Raw genomic sequence first — 14,344 nt, 5'->3', positions numbered from 1 at the left:
AAGCTTGGGTATTTTGTGATTTTTCCCAGGGCTGTCACAGAAGGAGGGCTTGAGAGCTTCAAGGTGTGGCCTTTCAGGAGAGATGTTCAGAAGGGACCAGACAGCTGATACAACATCCCTCCAGTGCCACAGCACATGCTATGCTTGTGTTTTCTCTCCATCTGTGCATCAAAGAATAAAAAAAAAAATGTGTCCACTGATCGAAAGCCCAACTAAGATCACTCACTCTCCTGCTGCAATGGGATTGAAAGTCACTTCTCACGGGAGCCCTATCCCTTTCTCTCCTCCCTCTATTGTTAAATAAGGAATGTGTCTGCCATGTCTACCTTCCAGTGAGCCACAGCTACAGGCCTGGCACTTTGAGGTGTTGTTTCATCTCTTCAATACAACCAGCCCCGACAGAGACCTCATGTTCTTTGGTATTCTTCAGGGAATTGCATTAGAGTTGCATGGACAAGTGTGTGAACTCAGAGAGCTAATTAGAAGACCCAGCATTTAATCCTGGTTTTCTCTGTCTGCTGAATCCACAGTCTTGTCAAAACATCAGTTTGCTTCTTTCACAGACACTAGGTGGGCACCCACTGAGTGCAAGGCCTTGCTTCGATGTTCGCACATTCAAGAGCAAACACACACAGTGTCCTTTGCTCAATTTGCATCTGAGTTGTCATGGTCACCTCACATGGAGCAGAGGGGTGCACCCTAGGGATGTTACAGGCCCATTCCATCAGACCCAGACTCTGTTTTTACTGCCACCACCTCATCTCGAGACCTCAGTTTCCTTAGCTGTGAGAGAAGATGATAAGGATAGTGTGCTCACTTCTTAAAGCAGATTACAGGACGTGGTGTATCCTGGAGGCTTAGCATAGAGTCAGGTGCAGAGTAACTGTCCAGTACCTTTGATGGGGGGTGAGGGGGGTCACACTCCAGTAGCTTTCAAAGAGCTTAGCATTTTTCAATGACTGAGTCAATTCCCCTGGTTAAGAATAAGGTAAGTGACATCCTAAAAGCAGGCTGGGCTCTTGTTTTCTAGTCATCACCATATTTAAGGGCAAAGTGGAGGAGGTGGAGCTGCCTGTGGAGAAGGTGGACATCATCATCAGCGAGTGGATGGGCTACTGTCTGTTCTACGAGTCCATGCTCAACACCGTGATCTTTGCCAGGGACAAGTGGTTGGTAAGTGGTCCGCATGCTGGCCCTGTGTCACTCTGGTGGCTGTCTCGCCACATTTCTCGTGGCTTCCAGCCTGGGAGACATAGGAGAACTTCAGAGAGGAGTGGGCTAGAGGATCACCTGTCTCTTCAAAGCACAAACGCTTCAGGGGACCGAGTGACCAACCCTGGTCCAATTGTACCCAACTGTCAGAATGTATAACATAGTAAGGTCTAACTTTGTCCTCTCTGGCTAGAGCAGAAACTCATTTGTTACAACTGCCAGAGTACCAGGGCTTTGCCTTGGTTTCTCTGAACCACAAGGCTGGTTCTCTGCCCCTCTTTGATTTGCCATCATTACTTCACTTGTCCTTTGAGCTCCCCTGGACCCTCAGATTCTCCCCTCTCCAAATAAACTTGGGATGTTCCTGCCATGTCCAGCTACACTGTCAGTCCACTGAGTGAGAAATGCTGGCAAGGGGGTGCTCATCCGGTGACTCTATGTGCAGTTCAAAAATGTGATGTCTTTGTCAGGTGAATAGATTACGAGACCCATTTCCCCACAATTCATCAACAGAAACCTGGAGGGCTTATGTTTCCAGACCGGGCAGCTTTGTACGTGGTAGCAATCGAAGACAGACAGTACAAGGACTTCAAAATCCACTGTAAGTCACATTCCAGGTTTTTTGCACTTTCATCGTGTAGTGTGTGTGTGTGTGTGTGTGTGTGTGTGTGTGTGTGTGTGTGTGTATGAAGAGTCCATGTCCTGGGATCCTTTCTGAATTCCTCTCTGGAGTCCTTCTCTCTGTTCTCAAGGGTTGGAGCTCTACAGAGTGCATAAACAATGTGGCTGGTAAATCATCTTGGGGGTGAGAGTGGAGTGTGGCACCTGGGCAGTGGGGATGGTGTCTGTGCAGAGAACCATCATGTCTTACAAGTTAGAAGAGTATCTTCTCTTAGGTAAAAGCTCTGTGTGGTGGTACACGCCTATGGTCCAGCACTCAGAAGGCTGCGAAGGAAACATCGTAAATTTGAAGCTAGCCTAGATTACGTAGCAAAACCCCATCTTTCTCTCCCTATATCACTCCCAACAGAAGAGGCAGATGTGATAGGTAGCTCATTTCTATCATCTCAGCATTTGGCTGAGGCAGGAGGATTGTCTCTAGTTCAATGCCAGTCGAAGCTACAGAGTAAGTCTCAAAACAAAACAAAAACAATTTTTAATAATCTTTGCCAATATTTTATTTAGTTCAACAGGACTGTTTTATTCTATTTCATTCTAAAAGATATATATCTTAGTGACATGGGCCTGGTATTTGGTGGAATGTTACCCAGTATATTCCTGTCAGGTGAGATGTGACCATGTCTCCAGGAACTGCACATGACAGAGGAACAAAGAGCCCTTTCAGCAATCCAGCACACCAGCATTCAAATCAGAAGCAAGAGGAAAGAGGTCTAAGATGCACAAGCCAGTGTGTTCAGGTTTCTGCCCACAGGTTGGCTGTGGACAGTTCACAGCCTATTCATATGCCCTTCTGGAAGCTAAAGGGCAAAGGGCAAAGTTTAGAGTCCAAGTTCAGAAGGCAAAAACGAAGGAATGGCTTAAAACTCCATGCCCTGGAAACCTTCTAGGTCACTGCTTTTTCTAATATTTAACCCCAAGAAAGGAGGACACAAGTCTCTGAATGAGAGTCAAGAGACGCGGGATGCCTTAGGGTGAATGTTGGGACACCTGCCCAACCCAGGATTTTGCACATGGGCTTTGCCATTTTCTGACTGATTAACCTTGAGCTTAGTTCCCTGACTTTGAGCGGTGATGTCTTCGATCTCAGTGAATCACAGGGGCTAAATCAGAATGTGGTGTGTGTAGGAATAGAAACTTACTCTGCTCTGGACTCTCCCAAGCCTGCTGGCCTCTGGTGGCTTGGAATCTAGGCCACACATCTTCCCATCAAAGACTGAAGAAACCACTGAGAGGTCAACGGTGGTCAAGTGTATGTGTAAAATGAATGCAGATCACACTAGAACTACATTTTGGGGCTTGTGAGTTGTAATTGTCCCGGGCAGCATGTAGAAAGAACATTCAAACACATTCTTCACTCACATCTACTTAAATATTTATTGTGCTCCTAGGACAGCTCTTTATGGAGCTGCCTTCTAGTTTCCAGAACAAATTTACCTCCTCCACCTTCCCTCCCTGGAAGCAGTTGGAGAAGACCCAGTTGGAAGTAGTTGGAGCAGGCACATTGCAAGGAGCCATTCTGAACCCACGGGAGGAAGGGGCAGTGGCTGCCACTTAGGGCCAGTACAGAAATGGAGAACATATAATTTATTCTTGCAGTTCCTATCACTGTGTTTACAGTTCTGGAAAGGAGAAAGACGAATTAATAACCAATTAAACAAAAACTGGTAACTGATGAACAAAACCAAAAGCCAGGCCCCATTTTCCCCTATAGAGTGTTTACTTATGAGTACTTTTTACAAAGGCTGACTATAGTTCTGTGGTAGAGGACTTACCCAGCTTCAGCCACCAGTACCACAAGAAAAAATGCAAAAAGCAATAAAACAAAGGCAACAACAAACATCAGCAAAACCCTAAACCCCCAAAGAACAAGATTCTAACATTTATACTTTATTTAGGATACAGCTAGGTTTCCTACTTAATTTTTTTTTTATTTTTAAGATACATTTTTTTTTAGGTAAATGAAAGAGGCCCATTTACAGAAATATGTTTTTAAATAACAGCTTTTGGTTGCTGGTTATCAAGGGAACAGTTACAGGCAAATTTCAATTGGCCCATGAACCAGAAGGAGCAGTGTGAACATGGAGTGGAAGAGTGAGGCTTGCCCATCCCTACAGAAAGTAAACTGTTATGGCTGAAAGCTTTTTCCCCATCTCCTCTCCTTTTCCTCCTTTCCTCTCTCCCCCTCTGCTCCCCTCCTCCCTTTTCTCGGCCATGTACAGATAACAAAATACAGGTCCAACCCTTAGTGTATTGACCAGCTAAAGGGGAAGCTGGAAGAAAGGGTCAGGTGCCTTGCCTGCACTGGCTCAGAGTCTTCATGTTTTGTTGGATACAATAACCCATCAGAGGAATGTGCAGGCTGCGCTTGAATCTGAAAGAAGAGCAATCAGAGAAAACAGTCCCCCACTGCAGAGACATATGGAGTCTCAAACTTGGGTCACTGATCCATCTCATTAATCTCCAGCCAGTGGAAGACCAGAGGGTGGGGCACCAGAACTGGTGTAGAGGCAGCCACACTGGCTGGGGGACTGAAGCATGGGCTCTCTTGGAAGGGCTGTTTGGTTTTTCCACTCTGGACTCCCTACATCCAGAGCTCTGTTCTTGGATCTATACAGTTTTTATGTGAGGAAATCCTCCCCGCCCCCTTGTTTGCTTTGCTCCTGGCAGCCTAAAATGCATGAGGATAGTATAAACACCTTCCATTCTGCATAGAGAGGCTGTAAATGGAGCTTCAAAGTACTTCTGTTCCCTGAGGCATTCTGAGCCAGCAGCCCTGGCCTTCAGCCCTCACAGAGAAACTCTGGTCTTTCTCATCAGAGAAAGAGGAGGGGTAACTGCTGTGCTATGCACTATGCAATGAGTTTTCTGTTTGCTTATCAGGGATATGTATTTCTGTTTCTTTTAAAACTCTCCCTCTCCCTCTCCCTCTCCCTCTCCCTCTCCCTCTCCCTCTCCCTCTCCCTCTCCCTCTCCCTCTCCCTCTCCCTCTCCCTCTCCCTCTCCCCTTCCCCTCTCCCCCTTTCTCCCCCTCTCCCCCTCTCTCCCCCCCTCTCTCGGTTTATGTGTCTCTGTATCTCTTTCTGTCTTCCCCCTCTTCCTCCTTTTCCTCCTTCTCCTCTTCCTCCTCCTCCTCTGTCTCCTCTCCTCTGCTTTCTCCCTCTCTCAAGTTTTCCTTTGATTTGTCTGGGCGTGTTTTTCCGTGTATGCATCCTGATTGGGGTTATTGTACAATGCTTGGGTCTGCAGGTTGATTACTATATCTGGAAAAAATGTAGGCATTATCATACTAATGGGTCTTTTTCTCTGTCTGATCGTTCTCACCTTCAGGGAGTTTCATTACACATGGGTTTGACATTATACTGTGGATGTTGGATATTTTTTTTCTCACCCTGTCTAAGTTTGGGTTATTTTTATTGAACCAGTTTTAGGCTTATTGATTATTTCCTCAATGTGTCCATCCATTCTGCTAACAAGGTGATTAAAGGCATTCTTCTTCTCTGACTACATGATTCTTGTTTAGAGAACTTCATTGGGCTTTATGTTTCCCTCTCAGTGATGAAGTTTTATGCCCGTCTATTGCACATTCTTTCCTCTTCCCCCAGGATTCCTTAGCATATTTGTTACAGTTACTTTACAGTCTCTGTTGGTTGGGCAATTAGAGCATCTTTGCTATAGCTGAGCCTGGCCTATTCTTTCCCTTTAAATATTATCTTTTCAGTGTCTTGTAAGTCCTCCCTGATGATGGGTACTGATGCTGTCTTAAACAGCAACACAGAGAGATGAGGGATAGCTATACCCAGCAAAGAGGCCTTTTCCTCTGACAGGCTTTGGGAATAGGGGTTTCAGTCAAGAGGCCTGTGGTCAGGGACTTTGATGTGCCTTAATAGGATTTATTATGGTGTCTCAAGGTCTGTTTCAGAATAAGTGTTAATCTGTTGACAAAAGACTTGTAAGCTCCTCTGATGTTACTTAGATAAGCACTGGCAGTACTTTAACAGACAATGTATCCTCGCAATAGGAAATTAACACACCTGATTCACTTCCTCTCATCTCTGCTTCACTCTTGCTAAGAGAGGCTAATGGGAAATAAATGGACAGCAGACACCCCCCCCAGCCCCAAAATTTTGCTTCTGAAATTGCTGGGTGCCCTGTCCCCAAATAGCTGGAGTGAGACAGTCTAGCTGGGGATATAAGACAAATATATTTGGCCCCAGGAGGGGTAGCTAGAAGAAGAGGATGCAAAGAAAGATAGCATTCCATTTGTGAATACCTTCTGCTTGAAAAGCACCAGCTCTAGCCCATGCTGTACCACGTGGTATGGGGACCAAGGACATGGAAGAGCCCACAGTAGCTGGAAGAGGACTCACAAAGGACATGAGCTCTTAAGCTCATGGCTTCAGGACTCAAAAAAAGACCTCAAAAAGATCAACCAGCATGAAAGTTTCCCATCTCTGTGAAAGTCTAGCTTCCTGAGTCTCCCATTTGGAAATCCTGGTCCAGTAGATCTGGTCAGAGCCCAGCTTTTGTACTTTAAAAAGCATTGCAGATGATTCTAGAACACATAACCACTCAGCCAAACCCTCCCTTTTGCACATAAGACTAGAGAAGAGACTTGACTGCACAGGGCTTCCCATCTCCGTGTTTAAACCACATAATGAGGACTGCCATATATCAAGGTCTCTCTTTGTATATCTGGCACTGTCTCTGGTACTTTGCATACAGTGACCCATCAATGCTCATAGGGGCCCTGGTGGACTATCATCAACAGCTTCATTTTAAAGAAAAAGAGGCTGAGGCTGAGAGACACTCCATGCTTTGGGTAAAGTTATACAATAAGTGGAAGAGCACAGGTTTGAGTTCCAGACACCCAGGCCATCATTGACCACCACCCAGGCCAACTCTAAGATTTGTGTTGACCACCTGTGTAGAATTTTTCCTGGAGGGACTGAAAGAAAAGGTGCACAGCTATGGGGTTTCTCGTGGAGGGTTTAAACCTAAGGTAGGGTGTCTCAGTACATATGTGTCATCTGGAAAGAGGATGGATAGCTGCCTCTAGATTCTTCTCACTGGAAGGCTTCTTCCCTACAATGTGATGTATGTATGTATGTATGTATGTATGTATATTATGTATGTGTGCATCTACCTACCTACCTACCTACTCACCCACCCATCCAATCTATCTATCTATCTATCTATCTGTCTGTCTGTCTGTCTGTCTGTCTGTCTGTCTGTCTATCTATCTATCTATCTATTTATCTATCTATCTATCCATTTATCTATCCATCCATCTACCCATCTATCTATCTATCTATCTATCTATCTATCTATCTATCTATCTATCTATCCATCCATCCATTTACCCATCTATCTATTCATCCATTTACCCATCTATTATCTATCTATATTTATCTATCTTCTATTGATTGATTGATCTCCTCTACATTTATATATCTATTTGAAAACAGAGTTTCATGTCATCAGGCTGGCTTCAAACTCACTATCAAACGAAGGCTGACGTTGAACTATTGAGTCTCCCACCTCTACCCCTGAGTGCTAGGATCAGAGTTGTGTACCACCACACTTAGTTTTATGCAGTGCTGGCGATGGAACCCAAGGCTTCCTTGTGCCAGGCAAGCACTCTACCAGATGAGCTGCCTCCCCAGCCCCCACAATGTGGGTCTCAAGTTTGGCACCAGCCTCCGGTGATTGAATGGGCCATGACTGGCATCTTCCCTGCAGGCAGGAGCTCACCAGCACTTACCCTCTGGGAAATGATTGTTCTCCCTGACTGCTTCCCCCTACCCCAGAGATCTTTGTGTACCTTGGAAAAGAACAGCCATTCTTTCACTGGCCATTCTGTACCTCCCTCTTCCACACCCACGCTCTTCAATACACACACAGGGACCTGAGTTCCCCGAGGCCCCATTTGTGTGATGAACACTGAAAGAAAATTCACATTTAATGAGGTTTTAGACAGAAGCATCTTTACTTCAAAGCATTTCTAAGCCCCTCAGAATAAACAGATGAATGAGACCCAGCTTGCCAGTGAACAGAGCCCCCGCCCAGGCTCTCTCTTGGCAGGGAGAACTTTGCGTGCCCAGATGTTGTTACCCTGGCACACAGCAGGAAGGTTAGGGGTCATCTTGATGATTCCTAGCTTCAGGTTGGTGTCAGTGGGCTGGCGTGTAACTTTGGCTTGGGGTTTGTGCATGAGCCAGATGCCAACTTATCTGGGCCCGTTTTCTCATCTGTAGCCTGGAGGTGCCCTCCAGGGGTTGTTGGGTACATTAAGCAAAGGTAATTAATCAGTAATAGCAATTAACACCAGCACTGAAGGTTGGTCTTAGGCCACCAGACTCAAATTCACTTACCTACTCCTCCACCCTGAGTCTGCTTTCTTCCCAGAGCATTTCATGAGAAGCCCAAGCGGCCCAGAGCCCCATAAGAATGGTTGTCACCCACATAGTGTGTGAACCTTCAGTGAGTCCTTTTCAGCCCAATGACATGGAAAGCAAGTGGGCACTCTCCTGGATCCACCTGCTGGGCAAGCTGGGCTTCTGAGAGACCAGACCAGGGAGGGAGTCCGCCCAGTGCCCAGAGAGCATGCTATGGTGCCAGGTCTCAAGCATGAATCTTCATTGAAGAGTTAAGATTTCTCTCAGCTGCATTAAAGGTTCAGATGAGCCTTTAGGGGAGAAGACACTTAGGCAGAGGCCCAGGAACAGGAGAGCAAATGGCCTGGAGAGGAGACAGAAAGCACATGGCAGAAAAAGTAACACACCATGAGGGTAATGGCCCTAGCCTTGATGCCATTCTTCTAGAGAACTTCTTGGGGAACGTTTCCAGCCTGCCTGGCCTCTGCTGATCGAACAGAACGGGGTGTTAATGAGCAACTGGTTCACGACGAGGCTCCCCTTGCAGGGGAGGGATGCTTATAGTATTTTGATCAAAGGGAACAGAGGCTTCACCCTGCTCCCTTGTCTTAAGCAGGCTGCGCCGTAGCACCTAGGGGCTCAGGTGAGCTTGGAGGTCCTGCCGCCTGCCTTCATGACTCGCTTTATTTCCTCAGGGTGGGAGAATGTCTATGGCTTTGACATGACCTGCATCCGGGATGTTGCCATGAAGGAGCCCCTGGTGGACATCGTGGACCCAAAGCAAGTGGTGACCAATGCCTGTTTAATAAAGGTCTGGAGACTCATCAGGGTTGGGCCTGGGTATGCTAAGGGCCTAGCTGTGCCACTCTGAATAGCAGAGTAATGTCAGTTCCTGCATGGCTTCCCACCGAGGGCACCAAGACCTCTTTGGTCAGAGCCTGGTGGCAAGTCAGAAGCTAGCGATCTTGCTGAGCAGAACTGCGGAGGCAACTCCAGGGTGGCACTGCTGGAAGTGGGGACCAAAGTGGTGGCCCTGGTGACGCGAGCGAGGCTAAGGGGAGGAGAGTCAGAGACTGCACTGCTTGGGAGGCAGGAGGGATATGGAGACTCAAGATAGGTGGGCAATTCAGGGCTGAATGTCTGTCCACCCTCAGACCTCATGATACTGCCCGTCCAAGTACACATCAGGTTTGCGCAGACGTCTGCATCCCCATCCTGGAGCCTCCTCTTTGGTCTGTGCTCTAAACATTCTTACAAGGTTTTCTTCAATGCAGATGACTAGCTGGTTAGCATCTTTGCTCTACTGGTTTCTAATCCTCTTCCTCCTCCTCCTCCTCCTCTTCCTCCTCCTCCTCCTCCTCTTCCTCCTCCTCCACCACCACCACCACCACCACCATCATCATCATCATTAAATACCCAAACATGCCTATTTAGAAAGAGTAACAATAAGCATTAAACCCATCCCCACCACTCTTCCCATCCCAGCTCCTCCAGGGACCCACCACTGCTCAAGCCCAGATGGATCTTTTCTGTTTTAGCACTCCTGTGTGCTAACGTATTATATTGAAACAGATACAACTGATCTGTGACTGTCTCTAGTCTTTCAGGTTGAAAGGTGTCCACTTCATATAGTACAAGTTCATTTCCTGGTGCAAACCTGTGGCTCCTTATGTAAGCCTCAGCAGCCCACCTGCCTCTCATTCTGCTGAGGCATCCTCTGCTCGGGGGCATCCCTTGTTTTCTGGAAGTTTGGAATTGGTGGCTTGAGGCACTTCTAGCAGAAATAAGGGGGCCAACTCACAGTCTCCAAAGTTGAGGGGGAGTTTCGAAAGGCTGCTGTTTGCCTACACAAGGAACCCATTGTTTGGACACATGATTCACTGGAGCCCCTGGTCTTGACCATCCCTATGGCATTGAGAAGGGCCACCTGATAACCTTCAGTTTGCACCATCCTGCCTAAGAGTTTGGCTTCCTGTCTGGGTGTTGGCCTTTCATTCCCAAGCTCACAGCACATCCCTTCCCCGGTACTGGCCAGAGCCATAGTGAGGAAATACAGCCACCTCTTCCTACAACCTGCATCCCTGAGGCCTTTCCTTCTTGGAACTCTGAAGAAGAACAAGGAAAATGAGGGAGGCTCACTCTCAGGGCAGGACACGCCCCTCAAAATTCAGAAGAGGTGCTGAGCCTCAGGGCTCAGTTCTTCTGTCTCTGTTCCAGGAGGCTAAGGAGGAGGGCAGAGAGCCCAAGGACTTCTCGAGCAACTTGGTTTGACTCTGTGATAAAAACCAAAATTAGAAAGGGAAGAAATCAGTGCAGTGGTTCAGTGGTAGAGCACTTGCCTAGCACGTGCCAGCCACAGAGTTCAAACCCCCACCCCAGTACCACAGACAGACAAACAGACAGACAGACAGACTAATTTCAGAATATGTAGAAGTCAACAAGTGCTATTGATTTTCCGATATCACATGTAGCCACCATAGCTGCCATCAGTGGCTGTGCGACGCAGCCTTAGCTTAGAGATAAAATCTGTCTGTGTTCTGGGGCACCAGGTGGCCTTTTGCCCTTGCCCGTTGCAATGTGGCCACTGTGTGTTGCCTGCTGGTGGCCTCACAGGTTGGTTAAGTTTTGCCCCATCCTCAGCCCCCATGTGTCTCCTCTTTTTTTCTCCTCCTTGTTTTCCATCCTCCTAGATGGGTACCAGCAAGATCCTTGCCATGACCTTAGATACTGGGCGTACTCACATGCCACACAGCCAGACTAGATAAAGAAAGAGACTGGGGAGGATGGGTGTCACATCTGCTCCCCTGCAACCCAGAAGTGCTCTGAATATGTCTTGGGACTACGGACTCCACTCTGTGGTGATGCCCCTTTGCCCAGTTTCGCTGCTGCCCTGTGACCCTTCTTCCTCTCAGTGTTTCCTGAGATCGTTCCCCCCCCCCCCCCGCAGTGCTCTCTCCCCACACCTCTCTCTCTCTTTCTTTGCAGCAGTATCTATCTCACTGAGCCTTCTGGGAAAACACTTGCCCTTCTTCACACACTTAATTGCTGTTTTCATAGCTATTAACACTGCCGAGTGTGACACTTTATTATAATTAAGACTCTGTTTTGACCAGACTTCTGCCTGGAGACATCTATTTGTGACATTATTGAGAGGTGGGGTAACAGAGGCCAGGAGCTCTTCTGAAGCTTATTCCCTGAGGATCCCTGTGCTATCTGGGGTTGCCTGAGGCCAAGGCAGTGAATTTTCTTGAGGTCTCAAGGGTACAAATTCGAGACAAAGAACCCTTTCAGCAATAGCGCTAGGGCTCTGGAGCATCAGTGGGGATAACTGTGGCCGAGCTGTGGAACAGGACGTGCACCTGAGCCCTGGGCCTTTGTATCCCAAAGCGGCGCTGGGCCTGATCTAACTCCCACAGATGGGACCCATCTGCCTCTGCTGTTGTCTCTATAATACACTGCTTCATCGCCCTTTGCCTGGAAGCCTTTTGTTCCCTCAGAGGCCCCCATTAAGATGCAAATGTCTCCAGGACCCATGGAACACTGTCAGCTAACACAAGATGTGACAGCTGACATTTGGTTGACAGATGGTCCGAGAGACTGTCTGGAGATGGGATTCCCACTAGGTAGTTTATGTGAGTGGTGTGTGTGTGTGTGTGTGTGTGTGTGTGTGTGTGTGTGTTTGTGTGTGTGTGTAACCATGAACCCAAGCTTGTTGCTCACTACTGGAAAGGCCAATAGTGCCAGAATAGGTTGTTAGCGCCAGGAAAAAAGAAATCACAAACATCAGCAGGATCATCTTGCCTTGGGTTTGCAGGCTGATATTGGAAACACAGGGCACGTGAGGTTAGTGGACTTCAGGACGTAAGTCACTAGTGACCTTCTCTGATGTGTGGCCTGCTGTTCGCTGTGGTCACTGGCTGTTGTAGGTTCTGTAAACCTAAAGTAAAATTACTGAATAGAAAGTCACTGCTAGGTATGATGGGAGACACCTGTAATTCCAGCACTTGGGAGGTAGAAACAAGAGACCAGGGTTCAAGGCCAGCCTCATCTACTTAGTGAGTTAGAGACCAGCTTGGTCTATGTGAGACCCTGTCTCCAAAACAAAAACCAAACCAAAGATAGCAAATCTATGACTCCTGTTTTTTTTCTTAAATTCTTTTTTCCAGGAGAAGTTAATTCAGCAACTACAATGATAACGTAGAAAGCATTGTTTCCCCCGAAGAATGGGAAAGAGGGCAAAGGGACTACTTTGCTGGAAGCCCCTGGGGGGAGGGGGGATAGAGAAAACACCTTACCTGGAGGGCCAGAGACAGGCAACTATAATCAGACTAGATAGTGAAATGCAACTTTTGCACAGCAGGGTAGCTTCATTCAGAGCGTCACTTATAGCAAAGCCCATGTGAAACCAGCAGCACGTTGACCGCTGCATAGCTTCCCAGGTGAATGGTTTTAGAATCACCTAGAGGGTGTGGAGGTAGACGCTTATGTAAGTTCTGCCTAAGTAATGCACATGTATGGGTTTATGTGTCTGTGTGTGTATCTGTGTGTGTGTGCATGCCTGTGTGTAGGTGTGCGCACATGTGTTTATGTGCACAGTGACACACAAAAAAGTGATAGGTGGGAAGCTTTATAAGTCTGCCTGTAAGTCAGAGGGAGCCTCTGAAGGTTATAGACCAGGAGTGGCAGTTTGTGTGAGTGAGTGAGTGAGTGAGTGAGTGAGTGAGTGAGTGAGTGAGTGAGAGAAAGGCCAGGAAGGAAGGAAAGACTCCAGGAGGGGAGACCTGCTCTGGGAAGATGGTGGGCCTACGCCTGTTGGTGCGCAATTATATACCAAGGACACACAAGACAATGAGGTATAGCTTCTGTCCCCACGAGGATCCATTCTAGTGGCAGGGTTGAGAATGGAGGTGACGAGGCCCCAGCATAAGAACTAGAAGTCAAGCCAGGCTGGTGGCTGAGGATCACAAAAGAAAGATGCAGGGACCTTGAGAGGACCTGGAAGAGAAGGAGGCAGAAAGGCACCAAGTGCATATGCACACCCCCTGAATCACTGCTCAGCACCCCCTGAGGCAGTGTCTTGAGTTCTGGAGTTACAGGGGACTTGCGGATGAGGTGTGGCTTGGAGGGATGGAGAGGACTGAGAAAGTCTGTCAGACACTTTCCCTGAAGAGGTTTCCTTCCCTTGAACAACCTCCTCAACACCCCCTGCACTCCTAGGCTGTGTCTCTGCTGAAGGGAGGGGGTGGGGACCAGACTTGAATGCAGACAGAACCCTGCAGCACTGATATGGTCAACGTTACACGTTGGAAATGTTAGGCTGACGAGGGGCTGGATATCACAAAAGAAACAAGCAGGAAGCTGGGAGCAGGTCACACTTGGAGAAGGTTAAAGGGCCTACGTCAGCTGGAGTGGACATCCAATGTGCTCTGTGAGTGGAACTCAGGACAGCGGGTCTGGGATCTTTCCATGACTTCTAAAAATGCTCGCATGTAGGCAGCACCGCACAGTATACACAGAGGATCAGCATCACTGCTGTCAGTAAGGTCAAGACGGTGCTCATCATGATAGGAGATTTTACATCACCTACGGTGCTCCCTCTGACCCAAGACTCGCCCTTCTGTTACTTCCCATTTTCCATCTTTGCTTTGGAACCTATGCAGTTTCCACCGCATGGAAGGCTCCACCTGACCCTGCATCTCAGTCTCTTGCTGCCAACTACTAGAGAGCTTCACTTTCTAATCTGGCATCTGCCCTCTTTCCAATCAATCGGAGAGAGTGCTTCCCCTTCCCCAAGGGTAAAGAAGCCCTTTACCCAATGCCATTTTGTCTCTTTGTGGATCTTGTTGCTGGGCCTCTGGAATGCTGCCTGGAGTCACCAGGCACACAGATGTCTGGTAATCTCCAGAGTCCCCCAGAGAGTGGTTCTTGCTACACACCCCACCACGAGGGAAGCTCTTCTTTGAGTCTCTGTCTTGATGCTTCTTAAGCCCCCAGTAGGATTTCCTGTCTCAGGACAGCCAATGATCAGCAGGTCCATCAGCATCCTTCCCACACAGAAGAACAGCACATGGGGAACC

General features: G+C 47.8%; 1 protein-coding gene across 4 annotated transcripts in view; it reads left to right on the top strand.

The window, feature by feature from the left end:
• The window catches only part of Prmt8 (protein arginine N-methyltransferase 8), an 80,459-nt gene that overhangs the window by 56,513 nt on the left and 9,602 nt on the right, over nt 1-14,344 (top strand). For 3 of the 4 annotated variants that reach the window (NM_201371.2, XM_030255490.1, XM_006506352.3), the window contains 3 exons: nt 1,031-1,173; nt 1,726-1,813; nt 8,963-9,078. In NM_201371.2, the coding sequence (NP_958759.2) occupies nt 1,031-1,173; nt 1,726-1,813; nt 8,963-9,078 (347 nt within the window). Of the gene's footprint in view, nt 1-1,030; nt 1,174-1,682; nt 1,814-8,962; nt 9,079-14,344 lie in introns of all 4 variants that reach the window. The other variant, NR_157230.1, reaches the window with a different exon arrangement.

This window comes from Mus musculus, chromosome 6 (assembly GCF_000001635.26).
Source record: "Mus musculus strain C57BL/6J chromosome 6, GRCm38.p6 C57BL/6J".
NCBI lineage: Eukaryota > Metazoa > Chordata > Mammalia > Rodentia > Muridae > Mus > Mus musculus.
This window is presented reverse-complemented; position numbering and strand designations above follow the sequence as displayed.